Source organism: Pelodiscus sinensis, chromosome 20 (assembly GCF_049634645.1).
Source record: "Pelodiscus sinensis isolate JC-2024 chromosome 20, ASM4963464v1, whole genome shotgun sequence".
NCBI lineage: Eukaryota > Metazoa > Chordata > Testudines > Trionychidae > Pelodiscus > Pelodiscus sinensis.
Window position 1 is genome coordinate 2,086,784 of NC_134730.1, and position 19,653 is coordinate 2,106,436.

At 54.7% G+C, this 19,653-nt stretch overlaps 1 protein-coding gene across 3 annotated transcripts in view; it reads right to left on the reverse strand.

Moving 5' to 3' along the window:
- Window positions 1-4,208: 4,208 nt before the first annotated feature.
- Window positions 4,209-19,653, reverse strand: part of PIK3R5 (phosphoinositide-3-kinase regulatory subunit 5) — a 114,503-nt gene continuing 99,058 nt past the window's right edge. For all 3 annotated transcript variants that reach the window (XM_075903478.1, XM_075903477.1, XM_075903479.1), the window contains exons 11-19: window positions 19,338-19,491; window positions 18,810-18,935; window positions 18,142-18,270; window positions 16,829-16,922; window positions 14,848-14,924; window positions 13,314-13,407; window positions 10,444-10,526; window positions 8,245-8,357; window positions 4,209-5,966 (exon numbers count right to left, since the gene is read on the reverse strand). In XM_075903478.1, coding sequence (XP_075759593.1) covers window positions 5,831-5,966; window positions 8,245-8,357; window positions 10,444-10,526; window positions 13,314-13,407; window positions 14,848-14,924; window positions 16,829-16,922; window positions 18,142-18,270; window positions 18,810-18,935; window positions 19,338-19,491 — 1,006 coding nt within the window. In that variant the 3' untranslated portion in view covers window positions 4,209-5,830. The remainder of the gene's footprint in view (window positions 5,967-8,244; window positions 8,358-10,443; window positions 10,527-13,313; window positions 13,408-14,847; window positions 14,925-16,828; window positions 16,923-18,141; window positions 18,271-18,809; window positions 18,936-19,337; window positions 19,492-19,653) is intronic.

Genomic DNA, 19,653 nt, shown 5'->3' on the forward strand with positions numbered 1-19,653 from the left:
TTTCAAAACTAAAGCATTTCAAACAAAAAAAACTTTCATTGCGGGAGTGTCAAAATGCAATGTTTCTTTTTTTCCTTTTTTTGTTTGCTTTTTGTTTTTCAACCAAAACAATTCAGTGAAATCAACATCAATTCACAAAAAGTTTCAGTGTTGCCAAATCTGCATTTTTAATAATTGTTTTTGTTCCACCCAGTTCTAAGACTGAATCAGAATTATTCTCAGGAATTATTTGGTATCTTAATAGCAAACAAACAATGTGTGGAAATGACAAACTGAGCACACAGTAAAAAGGTGAAGTGCTGTCATGGGTTTATGAATTACTTGTATCAATTAGGCAGTAAGATCTAGTTAATTCTAATCCTGTCAACACAAACAATGAAACATTTAATGTGCCTGGAAGGCTAAATCATTCTTCTGCTAATGTTCCTTATAGTTTAGAGCTGATTAAATATCTGCAAACAATTCCAATACAGTATTATATGGTAAGCAATAAAGCTCAGCTCCATAAAACTTAATTCTGGGGATTAGCCCTGTCAAATTAATATGGCTGTGAGCACCATCTCCTTTGCTCCCACTTATGAGTAGAATTTACTTCAGTGTCGTCCATTGTATCTTAAAGCCACAAACCACCTTGTCTACCAGGAAGCAGAAAGAATGTACGAAGAACACATTGACCTTGTTACTTACAAGAACCATTTACATAGCAAGAGGAAGTGATCAGAAACATTACATTGAACAAACAAGTGGGCAACAAAAACTACTCATAACAGAGCCAATTCCCAGTAACCTGGCTAGTGGAAAGTCCGGACAATTTCCTTGCCGCATGTCGTCCTGCCACCTACAGAACATGACAAGTCCCTCGCATATCATCTTGGTTCCCTCCGGTTCTCTTATCCAAACACAGACCTGGTGTATCCCTGCTTAGCTCTAACAGCCGAGGAGATGCCCGCCGGTGCTATGGCTTAGCAGAGCTTGCAGAGCAAAGGCAAACCTTTCCGATGCCTTTCCCACATTGGGTGTTGTTAAACTCCAACCCAGCCCTCCCATGGTCTGCACTACATGTACTGAAAGGGCAAGAGGACCCTTGACAAGAAAGGGGCTTTCATGCAGCTGCAGTCCTACATGGCTTTGAGAAGACACTGAGCTCCATAGAGGGAGTGTTTCATCTGTTGCTAAAAGGCTCTCACCTGGCGATGGAAATGAGGCTGTACCTGGGTACAGGTATAAACTTCATTCACCAAAGTTTTCTGCCAGAGGGCCAAAGGTTTCAGAGGTTGAATGATCTGGAGCTTTGTGGCTTACAGGCTTGTTTGCAAAGGGAAAGTTACCGGCAGAGCTATATAATTAAACCAGTATAGCTATACTTGGCCTTTCCCCAGTGCAGACAAGCCCTCGAAGTTCCTGTTTTTCAACCTATTCTGAATGACGGGTGTAATGTGGCCCACTTGTGTGTTAAAGTAATTTCCTCTTGCTAGCCAACAGGCGGGGCCAGAATATGCTATTATTGGTACATTGCGCTGCTGTTTCCTTGCGTGGGCAGGATGGGACGTGTGAGTGGAAGCTCCATTCAGACAAATCCTGGTTTACAAACGCCATTCAGGTGTGCGGACTCAAAGTCATGGATGACTCAGCCACAGCACAAATTTGGGAAAGCATACGGGGTCCAGTTCCACTAAGCTGAAGGAACTAAGAAGATCCGATAAGACTTTCAAAGAAGTGCAGGGAATTCAGGCCAAGTCTGCAACAAAACCTTCTGTGGGCTAGGAGTGGGACGTGTGTCTCTTTTGATAATTAGTGCACTGGTGGACATGCCGGTATTTTCATCTATATAGTAGCCCATTGTCTGTGCGTCTGTAACGCTGACGTACACGGCCCCATTCCCTGGCCATGTACGTCAGTGCCCCGCCCCCCTTCCGCTCCCTCCACCGCTCAGCTGGGCCCCGGCGGGGGAGCAAGCGGCGGCAAGCAGCCGTTTGGGGTCCGCGCTCCCCATCCCAGGAGCACAGACCCCCAAACGACCGCTTGCTGCTGCTTGCTCCCCCACCTGGGCCCAGCTGAGCTGTGCAGTGCTGGCACCGCTCAACTGGGCCCTGGCGGGAGCGTCGCCCAGCTGGGCCCTGGGCGCCAAGCAGCCATTTTGGGTCCACACTCCCCATGCATGGGGAACACGGACCCCAAACGGCCACTTGCCGCCGCTTGCTCCCCTGCCGGGGCCCAGCTGAATGGTGCTAGTGCTAGCGCTGCGCCACTCAGCTGAGCCCTGGTGGGACGGGAAGGGGGGCGGGGCACCGACGTACACGGCCAGGGGGCGGGGCTGTGTACGTCACCACCCCCCTTCCCCTCGCACTGTGGCACTCGGCTGAGTGCAGCACCCCTCCGCCGGGCCACCGGGGTAGCCAGCAGTGCAAGGGGCCGTTTGGGCTCCCCTGTGGTGGGAGGGGAAAGGAGGGTGATGACGTACCTGGCCCCGCCCCCTGGCTGTGTACGTCACCGCTCCGCCCCCCTCCCACGCAGCAGCCCGACTGAGCAGGAAGCACTCAGCCAAGTGCCACGGTGGAAGGGAAGGGGAAGGGGAAGGGGGGGCGGGGAGAAACGGAGGGGAGAGAGAGGCAGGAGAAGGAGAAGAGAAAGGGAGAGAGAGAGGTGGGGGGGAGAAGAGAAAGAAAGAGACGGAGAGAGAGGCAGGAGGCGGAGGAGAGCTGAGAGAGAGGGGGGTAGGCAGTAGGAGGAGAGAGAGAGAGAGAGCGCGAGCAAGAGAATATTTTAGCATAGGCCTCCATTTAGTCCTTTTAATGGCAAATGTTCCTAAATCCCCACGACATCTATCTGGACTTAGAGGATCAGAATTAATCCTGGCTGTCAAATGGCAGGGGCTTTCCGTGGATAGTTACAAATGAAACAAAAATGTTATATTTGTTTTGTTTTTTTTAAAGTCAAACAAATGAGTTCCATTTTGGTTTGAATTTCTTCTTGTTGCTGTTACTTTTTTCCCCAACTTGATACAATTTTCAACCAGCTCCATGGCTAATTCCTAAAAGATATAAAGCTGTCACCAAGATGTTCAGAAAGCGATCACATGTTTTTTCAAAGCTTATTCTCTGGAATTTGCCAGTTCCTTCAGACTGGCAGCTAAAATCTTGTTTTCTTGAATATTCGCAGTAAGGGGACACAAAAGGGTGCGGGTACACTTGAAACAATTCATTAAAATGTTGTTTTAAAAGCCTTATTTAATACGGAGGAGCTATTTGCTTTCTATTGTTTTTTTGAGGGATGCTATTGGCTAGAAAGCCACAGGCCAGAATGCAACATATATTATGAGTCTGGGGTATATTTTCCCAGATTCAAGAAAAGAAAATATATTCCAGATTCATACTATTTGTTCTAATTTTATCAGAGGGTTACAAGAGCCTCTTACAGTAGGACAATAGTTTTTGTTTTGTTTTTTTCTGTAAGGGGTAACCCATCCTCCTGCTTAGATATATCACATTTCAACTTGGTGTCATTTATTTGTGGTCATGGAACTGCAAGACTTACAGTGCTGGGGGAAAAATATTCCGTATGTATCTGCAAAACAAGCACAGTGAAAAGTGGCTAGAGTGTATTCGAGAAGAAACGCATACATTGCTCTCTCGTGGAGACTTTACTTTTGTTCTTTCTACTCAATCCAATGGAAATCTATTTCAGTTACTCTTTTTATGGGAAAGCATATGTAACTCAAATTAGCCCACTGTCAGTCTTCACTTTGCTCTAGTGGCAGGACTACGTAAGTTTCTGGGCCAGTCACTGTGCTCAGGTAATATAGCCAATACTCCTGCTCACGCTGTAGAGATTAATTTGTTTTAGCTCTGGGAAACCGGCTACAGCCACTGCTGTCATTGAAAAGATACAACTCCAAAGCATCACACCATTCCCCTTTCACCACCAGGAACTGCTTGGCACCGGGGCCAGTCCTAACCAATTGGTGGCCCTGGGCGACCGCCCAGATCGCCTGTAGGGTTGCCAGATGGTTTAAAAAAAAATATTGGACACACATTTTTCAAGAAAAAAAATCACCGGGGAAAATTTGTTGAACAAAACATTTTGCTCTGGCAGCAGCCCTTGAAAATGGTGGCCCCGGGCGACTGCCCAGCTCGCCCGCCCCTAAGACTGGCTCTGCTTGGCACTCACCATGTTTGATTTCTTACACAAATTCTGCACTCACATTGCTCTGGAAATAAATCAACATTTAATATTTTACAATTTTTTAAAAAGTTTTCTGAACAATATTTTACAAGTTAGCACAGACACACAGACTTGCTGATGACCAACATATGTACAGTTCACCCTGAAACGAGTATCTATCATTTTTCAAAAAGCATGGCAGGCCCAAAATCTTCTATGGGGTTCTACGTTCCTAGGGGTTTTGTGCTTGTTTTCCTTCATCACAGGGCACTTCTGCTCGTCTGTATTTTTGCGAGACCAGCAAAAGCATCAGTGTTTACAACATTAATGGGGCAAGAGATGGGTGGATGCCAAACCCACAGATTACACTGCCGTGTCAGGAGAAGGTGCAGTGATCCACTTCTGGCCTAGCAAAAGGGCATGGTAGCTCCCTCCAGCATTTGGAGCAGCGCCCTGCGAGGCAGCAGAGACATGCATGCGTTGGCGTGCTAGGAACAGTGCTGTAAGCCAACCAACACTAATAAATAGCTTTGTGGTGAAAAGTATCAGACCAGGCTGTTCCACCTCATACTGCTTCTGTGGTCAGACTGTACTCACAGCTATTGCACCTTCCTGGCACTTGGCTCCTAGAGCCTCGGAACAAGGAAGAAGGGAGTTAACTGTCCTTCCTGCTGGAAAGAGGTGTTCTCCCAGGGGACCTGGCATCCTGTAACTGCGGAGTCTCTAGTGTTTCTGTCTCCAGGGCCTTCTGCAACAAAGCTGTACTTGCCTCCTTCCCCCCATGAACCATAAGTGCAGTTTCATCAGCACCAGATGGTCACCTCTCCGGGGTGTTTCCAACCCAGCATTCCGTGCCAGGGACATGGCCATGGGAACTTTCACTCAACGGGGGAGCTCGTGCCTCCCCCAGAATTTGTGCTTTCAGAGATTTAGCAGGATGCAGAAGCCGATCTCTCTGGCTCTTCAGCAAATGTACCGCGGTGCCCAGAAGAGCGTACGCTCAGAACCTGCCTATTGCACTAGATTGCTGGCACCCAAGCCATGGCCTGCTAGCCACAGTCAGCTCCTCCTTCACCGTTGTGACTTGGCCTGGGGGGCAAATGAGCCCCCAGACAATTGAGAGATTTGCCCCCTGATCCCAAAGAATTTGCAACATGAAGCGAGATCCCCACATTTAGTTTGGGTGAAACATCACCAGGGCATCGTCAGGAGGTCAGTTGGAAACTCTCCAGCTGTTTAAGGTGACGTGCTACACCCCAGCACGTACAGAGCCCGCTCTCTCTGTATGTCCCCAACACCGCCTAGCGCAGTCTCTGCAGCATCCACGCCAGCTGCCAGGTGATGCCCAGTGCGGATGATCAGGAAAGTGGCATTCCACCCCGCCAACTGCAACGCCACTTGGAGATGACAAAGAGCCCCCTTCCCTCCCCCGGGCATGAACGGCGACAGCTGCCAGAAATCCCCTTCTCGCGGGCATGCTAGACACATTGTGCTAATGCTTCAAGTTGCAAGACAGCTGGGTGCAGGAAGCTCTGGTTCCCCACCCCAAGGAAGTGCAACACGTTTCCTCTTCCGGAGGCTTCTTTTGCAACTGTCGGCATCTGCTGGAGGCACATCTGGTCTGAAGCGGCGTGGGGCCCGGGACGTTCCCCCGGCCTCGCTGGTTCCTCTACGGCAGTGCTCCGCTGAAGGTGGCAATGGGCAAGCACAGAAGAGAACAGAACTCAGGCAGGTCTGGGGGGCAGTTGTCCAAAGGGGATGTTCTCAGTGCGTCCCTGGGCTTGTAGCATGCAGACACCTCACACCTGCAGGTCAAATGAGCAATGGGAGTCAGAGGGCTGGGGCTGCCCGAGGAGAGGCTGGCGAGGCAGTAAGAGTGCTGCCAAGCCATTTTGGTGGCAGGAACCACATACAGCCTCCGAGAAGGGCCCGATTTGCAGACGTGCCCAGTGTCTGCCCCACCAGCCCCTTTAAGGTTGCTCAGGTTGGGCACCCAGAAGTGGAGGCCTCCAAAATCAACAGGCACTTCTGGAAATGAACGCCCCAAAAAGCCAGCCAGCCAGCCAACCAACCACCAAACCCTGCCCCTGAATTTGAATGTGGAACCCTTTTCCCTTTGCATTCTCTGTGTCAAACTTAAATTATTTCCTTTGGCTGTGTCTAGACTGGCAAGTTTTTCCGCAAAATCATCTGCTTTTGTGGAAAACTTGCCAGCTGTCTACACTGGCCGCTTGAATTTCCGCAAGAACACTGACGATCTCATGGAAGATCCTCAGTGTTCTTGCGGAAATACTATGCTGCTTCCGTTCGGGCAAAAGCCCTCTTGCGCAAATGATTTGCGCAAGAGGGCCAGCGTAGACAGCACAGAACTGTTTTGCGCAAAAAAGCCCCGATGGCTAAAATGGCGATCGGGGCTTTTTTGCGCAAAACCGTGTCTAGATTGGCCATGGATGCTTTTCCGCAAAAAGTGCTTTTGAGGAAAAGCGTCCGTGCCAATCTAGACGCTCTTTTCCGCAAATGCTTTTAACGGAAAACTTTTCCATTAAAAGCATTTCCAGAAAATCATGCCAGTGCAGACGTAGCCTTTGTGTCTTGCAGCAACATGGAAATTACGATACGAGCTGGGGCATGAGTAGGTGACGAAAAGCTCCGAGTAGCTCGAGAGCTTGTCTCTCTCAGCAACAGACGCTGGTGCAGTAAGAGGTTATGACCTCACCCGGCTTGTCTCTGACACCCTGGGACCCACATGGCTACTACACTGCAAACAATCGATTTAGACGTTCATCGATTGCAAGGCGGAAGGGGCCAGTCAGTCTTCTCATCTGACCTCCTGGCTAACAGCAGGGCGCCATGGTGCAGAATCCACCCTGGGATGGAGGGCTACAGTCCCGCTCCTGCTTCGCTACACTGGTTGCACCCACATGCACATGGCGGTTGTGAGTTGAATGGCTCCCGCTAGGGCGCATGACCTGCAGCATGGCCCTACAGCCCCGCGTAACACGTCTCGCCACGGGTAAGCAGCACAGTCGGGCCTGGGGGCAGGCGGATCATAGAATCATAGGACTGGAAGGGACCTCGAGAGGTCATCGAGTCCAGCCCCCCGCCCTCAAGGCAGGACCAAGCTCCGTCTACACCATCCCTGTCCCTGACAGATGTCTATCTAACCTGTTCTTAAATATCTCCAGAGAGGGAGATTCCACCACCTCCCTTGGCAATTTATTCCAACATTTGACCACCCTGACAGTTAGGAATTTTTTCCTAATGTCCAATCTAAACCTCCCCTGCTGCACTTTAAGCCCATTACTCCTTGTCCTGTCCTCAGAAACCAAGAGGAACAAATTTTCTCCTTCCTCCTTGTGACATCCTTTTAGATATTTGAAAACCGCTATCACGTCCCCCCTTAATCTTCTTTTTTCCAAACTAAACAAGCCCAGTTCATGAAGCCTGGCTTCATAGGTCATGTTCTCTAGACCTTTAATCATTCTTGTCGCTCTTCTCTGTACCCTTTCCAATTTCTCCACATCTTTCTTGAAATGTGGCGCCCAGAACTGGACACAGTACTCCAGCTGAGGCCTAACTAGTGCAGAGTAGAGCGGCAGAATGACTTCACGAGTTTTGCTTACAACACACCTGTTGGTACAACCTAGAATCATATTTGCTTTTTTTGCAACAGCATCACACTGTTGACTCATATCAACTTGTGGTCCACTATGACCCCTAGATCCCTTTCCGCCATGCTCCTTCCTAGACAGTCGCTTCCCATCTTGTATGTATGGAACTGATTGTTCCTTCCTAAGTGGAGCACTTTGCATTTCTCTTTATTAAACCTCATCCTGTTTACCTCTGACCATTTCTCTAACTTGCTAAGGTCATTTTGAATTATGTCCCTATCCTCCAAAGAAGTCGCAACCCCACCCAGTTTGGTATCATCTGCAAACTTAGTAAGTGTACTCTCTATCCCAATATCTACAATATCAGTCCGCTGGGGGCTCACACGGCGCGCGGGGGGCCTGTCACATCCAGCGCACGTCACTAGCGGGAGGCTGGCCGCGGTGGCAGGGAGACCTGCTGGCCATTTCCTACCTCGTCACGCTCTGCAGGATTTTCTGCTCATCCTGATCCAGGCACACAGCGAAGCTACACTTCAGCCCGACGATCTCCACCATGTCTACTTTGATCTGGGACACACTGATTTGCTGCGGGAGAGAGAAACGCCGCGAGTCAGGCCGAGAATGCGCCAGCCAGCGCCCGGCCGGGATCCCTTTCGCGGCACGGCAGGGATGTCTGCACGCAGAGCTCGCCTGGATGCCCTCGGGCAAGCTCACCTCAAGCTAGCCTCGAGCAGTGGCATGGACTCTCGGGGCCACGCACAAACCCGCTAAACCCAAGAATATGCACTGGGAGCGGCTGGCCTGTGCCACTGCTCGCCGCAGCCCGCACCGCCCCAGCTGCGCTACTGTGCTTAGCATGCTGGCTCCATTCAAGCTAACCTGAGAGCGCCCATGCGAGCGGGGACGCCTGGCCCAGCTCCAGATATAGACGGCCTTAGTGCTGGGGGAGGGGCAGACCTAGGCAACTCAAGAGGGAGGATTTCATGGGGCAGGGCGTTGGTCTTCCTTACTGCAGGACAGTGGTCACCAACCAGGAGATGGGGACCTCCAGCTGCCCCTCCCCCCACTGCTTTGCATCTCCTGCCCTTTGCCTTGGAGCTGCCCTCCCGCCCCGGTGCCTCCCGCTTGCTGTACAGAGCAGGGAAGGGAGAGGAGGGGGCGCTGGTGTCTTCACAGAACGGAGGGGGGCACAGGGCCTGGGATGGAGGGAGTTTGCTGGCTGCTTTGGGGAGTGGGGCAGGGCCATGGCAGGGGGGAGCCTGCCTTGCCCCCCACTGCACCACCAGCCAGGAGCCACCTGAGATAAGCAGTGTCCACTTGGAGCCAGAATCCTAAACCCCTGCACTGCAAGCCCCTGCCCTAGCCCTGGGCCCCTTAGACCCAAACGCCTGCACCCTGAACCCCCTCCTGCCCCAACTCCCTGCCCCAGGCTCAGCTCAGAGCCCCTCTCACACTCCAAAGCCCTTAGCCCAAGGCCAGAGCCTGCGCCCCAACCCTCTGCCCCAGCCTGGTGAAAGGGAGAAAGATGGGGGAAAGAGGGAGGAAGGCGTGAGCAGGGGCGGGGCCTCAGAGAAAGGGCGGGGCCAGGGGTTCTGGGTCTGAGGTAGATCCTGAATTGCACTTCAATTCAAAAAGCGATCTTGTGCTTACGGGGCTGGAGACGACTGCTCTAGGATGACAAACGAGACTGAAAGGCCATGCGGGCACAACCGGCCATGCGGTGGGGGCGGGGGGGCGTTGCCTACACTCCCACCTCTGCATCCCATCCAAGGGACCCTGACACCTTGCTCACGCCACAGCAGCTCGTCCTCTTCGTGCCAGAGCCCCCAGTTACCAGCAAGGGCCTCTCCTGGGATTCAAACTGCCGACCTCCCTGCTCACTTACCCAGGCTGGGCAAAGGCTCTGACCGCAGGACTGACACCCAGCCAGTCATCCAGCTGGTGTGTGCTGGTGGCACAGAGCGCTCAGACTCCCCCCTCCGGCGGCTACATGACCCATCCGTTTTGGGGCCAAGATTTGCAGAGAGGGGGGCCGGGCACAAGGCCCCTTGGTCACATTCAGGCACCTGGGTGCACACTGCTCCTCGGACGGGCTGAATGCTCGATACATGGACGTCCACAGGAGCGGTGAGGTGTCTCGGCCCCGCGGGCAGACGCAGCACCAAATCCCAGCCCCCAGCACACAGCTGCTCGCTGTCCCACAGAGCGATTGTTCCCTACAGCTCTGCACCCCGCTGAGATACCACAGTGCTGGCAGGAGCCGGCCGCACCGCCCCCGGAACAGGCGCTGTGCGGCCAGCGCTCACCTGCCAGCCTGACGTGCAGGCGCCGATACAGCCAGGTGAACACACAGCAGGGACCTTCTCCGGCGGCCGCCCTGGCGGTTTTCCTCAGCCGCTTGGCCTGCCGGCCCTCGCTGCGCTGCGCTGCGGCTGCCACAGGCAGGACGCCCGGAGCCACAAGACTCGCCGTGGTGGCACAGGCCAGCTCGGCACCGCGAGGCGCACGCAGGGCCCTTCTGCCAGGCTCCCAGCGGGGGCCCAGAGCTCACAGATGGCAACAGGGGGGTCCCCACCCCAGGTACTGGCCGATCCAGGGCTCAAACCTGCCCCTGCCCCTCCCTCAACAGGGCCAGAGCTAAGGATACTCTCCCCTTCCCAGCCCCACTCACCTGATTGAAGCTTTTCTTTGACTTGGAGTTTTGCCGCTTGACGACCTCGGTTATGGTGACAGTCAGACTCTCCGTTTTCGGGTCTGGAACACAGGAAGGGGGCGGCTTGGGCGATGCACAAGGATTTGGATTTTCATTTAAACGGTCTCCCTGGCACCGACGGCGTAGCCCCGCCCCGCCCCGAGGGCACGGCCCCTGGCACCGACGGCGTAGCCCCGCCCCGAGGGCACGGCCCCTGGCACCGATGGCGTAGCCCCACCCCTCCCCGAGGGCACGGCCCCTGGCACCGACGGCGTAGCCCCGCCCCGGCCCGAGGGCACGGCCCCTGGCACCGACGGCGTAGCCCCGCCCCGCCCGAGGGCACGGCCCCTGGCACCGACGGCGTAGCCCCGCCCCGCCCGAGGGCACGGCCCCTGGCACCGACGGCGTAGCCCCGCCCCGCCCGAGGGCACGGCCCCTGGCACCGACGACGTAGCCCCGCCCCGCCCAAGGGCATGGCCCCTGGCACCGATGGCGTAGCCCCGCCCCGCCCCGAGGGCACGGCCCCTGGCACCGACGGCGTAGCCCCGCCCCGCCCCGAGGGCACGGCCCCTGGCACCGATGGCGTAGCCCCGCCCCGCCCGAGGGCACGGCCCCTGGCACCGACGGCGTAGCCCCGCCCCGCCCGAGGGCACGGCCCCTGGCACCGACGGCGTAGCCCCGCCCCTCCCCAAGGGCACGGCCCCTGGCACCGACGGCGTAGCCCCGCCCCGCCCAAGGGCATGGCCCCTGGCACCGATGGCGTAGCCCCGCCCCGCCCCGAGGGCATGGCCCCTGGCACCGACGGCGTAGCCCCGCCCCGCCCCGAGGGCATGGCCCCTGGCACCGACGGCGTAGCCCCGCCCCGCCCCGAGGGCACGGCCCCTGGCACCGACGGCGTAGCCCCGCCCCGCCCCGAGGGCACGGCCCCTGGCACCGATGGCGTAGCCCTGCCCCGCCCCGAGCTGGGGCCGACTCAGCAAGCAACTAGCAGGGAAGGCTTCAGCCCCGCCTGGCCTTCCTAAAGGATGATCTGGGGTGGGGAAGGTTGGAGCAGTCCCAGACCAGTGTGGGGTGCACCCCCCGCTGGACCTTTAACCCGCCTGCTGCTCAGCGCAGCAGCCTGCAGGAGAGCCCCGGGAGTCCGGCGAGGAGCGCGCTCCTCCTAGCGCAGCTGCATGCCCCGGACGGCCAGCCCCTTGCTGGGGCAGCGCACCAGCTTCCTTCCCCCTTTGCGTGGGCCAGTCCAGCAGTCACACATCCAGCCCTGAAGCCTTAAAATGCCAGCGACCGCTGGAAAGGGAGATTAATACAGGAACTTAGTGTGACTGTTGTTTGTGCAGGAAATCCCCAGCGGTCACCGGAGCATCACGACTGTTGTGAGCCAGGAGAGTCCAAATCCCAGCTCAACCGAGATAATGATCTATCTTGGCACGGAGGGCACAGAACAAGGCACTGTTCTGCTATACAACCTGAGCTAAATCAAACAGAGGTTCCTTCCAGCCTCCTCTCACTGACACACACACACACACACACACACACACACACACACCCACCCACCCACACACCCCGGGAGGAAATACTTAGCAATCTCCGGCCTCAAACACGACCCAGCTTTACACACCTTGCCCTGAAAGCCAATGAACTTCACTGGAGCTACAAAAGATCAGATCCATGAAGTGGGAATTGCAACACTGGCTGGAACAAAAAGCTGAGGCAGGCCCAAGCGACCAGGTAACTTTCATGTCCTGGCACCTTTCAGGTAGCTTGCGAGCAGCCTGCGGCCGGAGCTCCAGTGACATCGTGTGGCCAAACCGGTTAATGCAACGAAAATCTAAGGCCAGGTCTACACTGCTGGAGTCAAGTATCAGAGGGGGAGCCCTGTTAGTCTGAATCTGCAAAAGCGACGAGGAGTCCTGTGGCACCTTATAGACTAACTGAAGTGTAGGAGCATGAGCTTTCGTGGGCAAAGACCCGCTTCGTCAGATGCAGGTAGTGGAAATTTCCAGAGGCAGGTAGAAATATGCAGGCCAGGATCAGGCAGGAGATGACGAGGTAGATCCAGTCAAGGAGGATGAGGCCCACTTCTAGCTGCTGATCTGGAGGTGTGAATTCCAAGAGAGCAGAAGCTGCGTTTGTAGTTAGCGAGCCATTCACAGTCTTTGTTTAATCCTGAGTTGATTGTGTCAACTTGAAGATGAACCTGCCTCTGGAAATTTCCACTACATGCATCTGACGAAGTGGGCTACTGATCCAGCTGACCAGTTGGCCCCAGTTGCAAATTTGCATGAGTTGAGCACCACATGGAGCAATGTGGCAAAACAGAACATGTTACTCCTCGCATTGTTTACTGGAGATACCCCGCCAGACAGTCTCAAGCCTGCTCAACTCTGGTTTCTGCATCCTATGGCAGAGCTGTATCCACGTGCTGCCGGTGCCAGGCGTGGGAGCGCGGTGCGTGTATCCTACGTGCATCCGCACACTGTGCCCGATGGATCCGGACACAATTTTCAAGCCTGGCTGTGAGATTTGTTAATGGGACATGAGAGCGTTCACCTCGGTCACCCTTTTCATCCCAGACCGAAGGCTGCCATCCTCCCATGGCCGTTCTACTGCCTGCATGAGAGGAGCTGTTTGTCCGGGGTCTGTTCCTAGTGGAGGGACGTTGGGATCACAGGGCCGCGAGTGATGCCCTCTGGGGAAGGCTCTGGGCAGTGCCCTTTCACCCCAAAGAAGGTGCGCGCACACACACACACACACACACACACACACACACACACACACACACACACACACACCAGAAGCACCGCCACCCCCGCCCCATGTGACGGTTTAAGGTCACCCGCACTCACCGAGCTCCTCGTACTTTTTACAGGCCTTGCTGAGGTTGACAGAGGTGCAGCTCTTTTGAGCCCTAATGGAGCGGCTCCTTCCACTAGCTGCTGTCTGTGGGGACCAGGCAAAAGTCAGAGAAGGGGGTGGGGGTTACACTGACACTGCTCTGCCCCATCTCTGATCTGGCCGATACAGCTCAGAACTGGATTTCCACCGAGTGGATGGTTCTGGTAATTTTAGCAGCCATTAAACGTACTTGCTGAGATCTCAAACTACCAGAGACCAAGCTGCCCGTCCATGCCGGTAGCAGGTATATGCTCCAGAGCTGCATAGGGGGCTGAATTGGCAATAACAGGATTGTTATCGACAGGCAGAGCTTGTTCTCAGGATTCTTGCTATTTCAGTTGGGAAATCCACCAGCGGACACAAGACCCAGTATTTATAGAGGGCCCACCGCCCTTCCCGCTTGCCTGGAGGTCACCATTGGAAATGAAGGAAGTAGAGGGCAAGGAGCTAAAGTGCTTTCAACTCCTTTACACTGTGATCCCGCTTTGGCCCTGAAGCGCAAGATATGCTCACCCCTTCCCCATCAGTTGATATCCACACACTCCCCTAAGCAGAGAATCCCAGAAACGCCAGCCTGGAAGGGACCCCAAGAGGTCATCAGGTCATCCCCCAACACTGAGGTAGCACCAAAGCTAGACCATCCCAGGCAGGCGTCTGTCCAGGCTGTTCTTAAAACCTCCATTGACGGGGATTCCACAACCTCCTTAGGTCACCTGCGCCAGGGCTTAACGTTAGAACCCTAAATATCTAACCCAAACCTCCCTTGCTGAAAACTTTGCCACTCACGCCTTGCCCTGCACTTTGTGGATCTGGAGCACAAGCGATCACGTTCTCTTTGCTCTCCTTAGAACAGCCCTTTGAAGACTGTTATCCACTCCCCGCACCTCGACTTTCTCTTCTCTAGGGGTATGTCTACACTACCCTCCTAGTTCGAACTAGCGGGGTAATGTCGGCATACCGCACTTGCAAATGAAGCCCGGGATTTGAATTTCCCGGGTTTCATTTGCATAAGCGGGGAGCCGCCATTTTTAAATCCCCGCTGGTTCGAACCCCGTGCAGCACGGCTACACGGGGCACGAACTAGGTAGTTTGAACTAGGCTTCCTAGTTCGAACTACCGTTACTCCTCATTCCACGAGGAGGTAGTTCGAACTACCTAGTTCATGCCCCGTGTAGCCGCGGGCACGGAGTCCGAACTAGCCGGCATTTAAAAATGGCAGCGCCCGGCAACATGCAAATGAAGCCCGGGAAATTCAAATCCCAGGCTTCATTTGCAAGTTCGTATGACTACATTAACCACCCTAGTTCGAACTAGGGGGGTAGTGTAGACATACCCTAAGGAGCTACAGGGCCATTGGTTGTTTTTGAAGTCCCCTAGCGTGATTTCCTTCATGCACCCTACTAAAGTCTCGGGCTCAGTGGAGGTACCCGCAACGCTGAAGAGATTTCTGCAGTCTTGGTCCCCCCATGACTCCCGCCCGGTTACCTTTCGATGGTCGATTTGTAGTGTGAGTGGGATTGCTTCTCGGTCACCGTCTATTCCCAGCCGTTTGCTGCCTGGACCTTTGCGATACAAACAGACGCTGCAGTCACACCACAACCTCCTCTCTCCCCACCCTTCAATACGCGTTCACCTTAGCCCCACTTCTGGTGAGTCTAGCTCCTCACTCTCCCTCGAGACGGCAGAACACGTGGCCTCGGAGAACCCCAGCTTGTCACAAAGCCCAATGGGGCATCGCTACTGGCGGTGAACCCGTTCAGAAGAAAGATGAGGCACTTCCCCGCTGTGTGGGGGGGCTGGGCCGATAAAGCCCATTGCCGGCGAAGGATAGAGCTACAACCACCAAATACTTCACGTCAGACCTTCAGTGGGCCTCAAACCGTGGTCTTAGGGGGCTCTACTATTCACTGCCAAGGCTGACACCCACTCCCACTTCCAGCCATCGTCGTGTGTGTCCAAACATGCTGTGCAGCAGGCCTGTGCAGCCAAGCCACAGAAGGGGCGGATCAGCGTTCACCTATTTGTTACACGCTATCAGCCACCCTGCGGGTGTTTTATCAGACGGTGACGGAGGAGCAAAGAGGTTAGCTGTGTGACGTGAACAAACGCATGGGGAGTTTTAGCATAAAATACAATAAGTCGCTAGAGCCCGCTCCTCAGAATGAAAAAAATTCATTAAACTAGCAGGAGCTCTTGGGTAAAAGTTGGATCTTGGGGAAAATACAAAGCTGTAAGGGGCTTGCTTATCAGTGAGGCCTCCTTTTGGGATGTAGCTGGTTACCTGCTAAGCATCAGGCTCACCAGTAACCGGTTAACTGGTGGTAATCAGCCTGGCCAGAGCTGCCCATGGCGTAGCAGGCTTGGCAGGCCCCCTCCCATGTGTAAACCGGTTAAAAATAGCATTTGTACCCAGATTAAAGTAGGCCTGAAGTTTACTGATGCTTTTTCTAGGCAAAATGACTGCAGGTGCAAAAGGGTGGGTGCAAAACTGCATCATCAAAACCCAGTTAAATATCATGCCCTGTTTAATGATGAAAATGGTTGACGCGGTCTATTATTGAAGATTAACCTGAAGCATAAGCCCGTAGGAATGAGAGCATGGCCAACTAGTTAAATGGAGAGCAGTGCACTATCTAAGCTCTACTTGGAGACAGGAAGAGGAAGTTAGAACACAAAAAAGGAAAAAACAAATCATGTGTGTGCTTGCAATATATGATTTAGCCACTAGACAGCTACAAAGAGCTCCACAGAACTCCAAACAGAACGTGGTCTTTGGTAAACAAGAGAGATAAAATTAGAACTGAAGTTGTGTGGATGCCTACTTGTGTGTCTGTGGTAGTAGCTATTAAACAATATTTCCTGTGTTTAAAGATCTGTGAACCCATCAGCTTATTTCCTGTGTCTCATTAAAGTTTACAAAAGCATAAGCAAGAAGTTTTATAACTGAAATATCAGGACAGAAAGAGAAACTGCGAGTAAATAAAGACCAAAACAAAACATAGAAGACATGCTGACTTCCAAGACATCTCCAGGATGTGCCAGGACCTGAGGAAGGAGCTCGTTTGTAGCTATATTTTAAAATAAATTAACTGTGGATCAAAGTAAAAGTAACAAAGAGCTTCCCCGAGAAACAAAAGGTGTGAAGATTGCTACAGAAGGGAAAAAGTTGGTTTCATGATACTTTAGTTTCTGACTTTGCAAAATCCCAGTCTATAACCCAGATCACTGACCAGAGTTTATTGAAGTAACATTCTCCTAGCCACCTGCCCACCACACGTTGCTCCGATGAGTCTGTGCATTTCATCTGGATTGTCCTAGATTCCCCCAAGACCTAGTTATTAAGCATTCACCATGAAGTCTATCTGTGCCCTCATTTCTAAAGCTGCCATCCTATCACTACAGAACTTGTGACGCAGAAGGCATTGGGAAGTCAAGGAAAACATCTGTGTCCAGATGTGATACCTACCAGACGCCCTGATGGCCCGTGTGGCAGCCGAATGGCCCAATTCGAGGGAGTGAACGAAGACTTCAGTCTTCTGCTCCCCACCAATGAAGGTTAGCTGTCCGGGGATGGAGAGGAGAGAGAGAGATGCCTTAGGAATGCCATGCCCAATGAGGGTGTCCTAGTAGCCCAAAGCCTTCAAAGGAAGCAGTACAAGGAAAGAGAATCCCTAAAGCTGGACAATCCTAGCAGGTCAAGGCACAGCAACCCTACTCCGGGAAACGCCTGCTACCAGCACCACCTCTGCATCCATCCCACACCCAACACCAGCTGATCAGAGCACCAAGGCGGCAAGAACCTCGCTCTCAAGCTCTGATGCTGGGCAGAGCAGGCTTTGGAGAGCAGGCGCTTGGCAGGACTCGGGGGTTTCAGAAAGCAAAGCGCAGCAATAGCCGCCAGGCGCGCGTGTGACCGTTAGCGCTGGTGAGATCCACCCGTATAGGGAGAGGGGGACACAAGGGAGCTGGGAAGTTGTTCCTGGGACCTCTCTTAGGCTACGTCCACACTGCCTCGTTTTGGCGGAAGAGGCAATGCAAATGAAGTGCTCATTAGCAACTTCTCGCGCTTCATTGGCATATTCTCTTCCGATGCTTTTTGCGCAAAAAGAGGCAGTGTAGACGTGTCCGTTTGGCGCAAAAAACCCCTTTTGCGCAGGCACCTGGTAAGCTCATTTTTTGAGGAATAAGGGTTCTTACGCAAAAGCCTCTTGTGCAAAAAGCAGCGAATGAGGCGCGGCGATATTCCACACACAGCCTCATTTGCCTGTTTCTTGCACAAAACCAGCACAGTGCAGACTTAGCCCTTTGGGACCTGGGCCTCTGGAGAGAGCTGAGCAGGGAGGCTGGAGACGTTCTGGTGTGATCTGGGCCACACTTCAACCATCTCCAGGAAGCTGGGTACCGCTACATTCCACAACAGCAGCAGCACTGGTATCGCTGGAGGTCATTGGGGGTTAATAGGAAAGCCAGCATGGCTTTAGCCCTGAGAAGCCTCCCACACCAGCTCCATCACCAGGGTTCACAGGGGCATCAGTCCAAGAGCCATTAGCTACCCCCAGTAAGGGAAGTACATCTCGTGAGCTCTAGCGGGGGTTCGACGTTCCATCGCAGTCTCCCCAGGCCGTGCTGGCCAAGCGAGGGGCGGGGCTGGCCGAACCCTGGAGCATCATGGATATCTCAGTCCTGGGGAGCCCTTTGCCTGGCGGAGGTTGGCCCTGGAGCTGTGAGGTCCCCACGATCCCCGGGCACGGTGGGGCGGCCAGGCCCAGCCCTGCCTACCTTTGTCTGGTAGAGCGGCAGCAGCACGGGGCGAGTAGCGAACCGGCAGTAGTAAAGCACCATGTCCGCCAGGATGGGCAGCTGCTCCCCGGCGTCCTCCAGAGGCTCCACCTCAGGCTTGGCGGATTGCTGGCATCGGCACAAGGGGGACAATGGAAGCTCGCTCTGCACCCGCCGTTCAGCAGGGGGCCGTGGGCGCTGGGGTCACAGCCCTGGAGACTAAAACCCTCCAAACAGGGGCAGCGGCCAGACGCCAGCGCGGGGAGTCCTGGCGAGAACGCGGTTCGTGCCGAGTTTCCCCCTCAGTCCCCTATAGGCCAGCAGGTCTCCCCACGCACAGCAGGGCTGGTGGGACCCTGGCCTCCCGTGCCCTGTCCTGCGAACGGACTCGCAAAAGGGGCAGAGAAACAGGGTGGGTCAGGCTGGGACCAGCTGCTCCCCAGAGGCAGCAACGTTCACCAGCCGGACAGCCTGGAGCTCGCAGGACAGCTCGAAGCTAGACCCCTCCTGGGCTACCCATCAGCCCAGCTGGTCCAGCGCTGGCAGCTGAGGGTGGATAGTCCAAACGAAGGGGAGAGACCCTGCCCCGACCCCAGGCCGACACACAGAAGGGGGTGGGGGGAAGGGCCCAAAGCCAAGCTCGCTTCCCCTGGGGCTCCCGGACATACCTGACACAGGACGTCCGTGGGCAGGTTAATTAGCCCGAGAACGTTGCGCTCGTACCATGGGTCCAGCATCCCAATGTAGTGGGAGATTTCGTTGGTGCTGCTTTGCCCCCCCGCTGAGCCAGGCTCCTGAAAGCAGACACAGACGCTCAGGAGATGCCTACACCGACCTGAAACTCCCGCGGCTGTGGCCATGGCAGCCAGGCCCGCTGACAGGGCCGGGGGGGAGGGGGTCAAGAGGGATGTTGTCCCTACTGCAGCAGTGGTGGCTGGAGCCCAGGCCCTTTAAATCGCCGCCAGAGTGCCGCACTGCGTGCTCCGAGTGGCTCTGAGGGCTGGGGGGGGGGGGGGGGGGTTCTGGGAGCACCAAGCTGCCCCCCTTCTTGCCTGGGGCCCGCAGAAGCGGTCAGCTCCCTGACATCCGCTGAAGGTCCACTTGGCCGTTCAGCGCCTCTGAGGGGACCTGGCTGCTGGTGAGCTGCAGGCAGGTCCCCGCACCGGGAGCTGGTCCCCGGCAGGCCCAGCACGTACCCGTTGCCCTGAGGCTCTGAGGTGAGGGTCTCTCGGAGAAGGAGGCGGCTGTGTCAGTGATGCAGATGAGGTAAGGCAGCTCCTCTTCACTGGGATGTAGAAAAACTGGAGCTTGAAGTACCTTGTCAGTAATGGGCAATTGATTTCTTGTAGCCTGGCACAGGGGAGGGAAGGAGAGCGCTGTGTCACCACGCACGAGGCAGGGCCGCAGCCAGGCCGCGAGGACACGGGCCTGGTCCCAGCCCCCCCCAGTCACGCATACGGTGAGGGAAACAGACAGCGCAGGCGCGGTCCCCACTGTCCACTGAGCTCACGA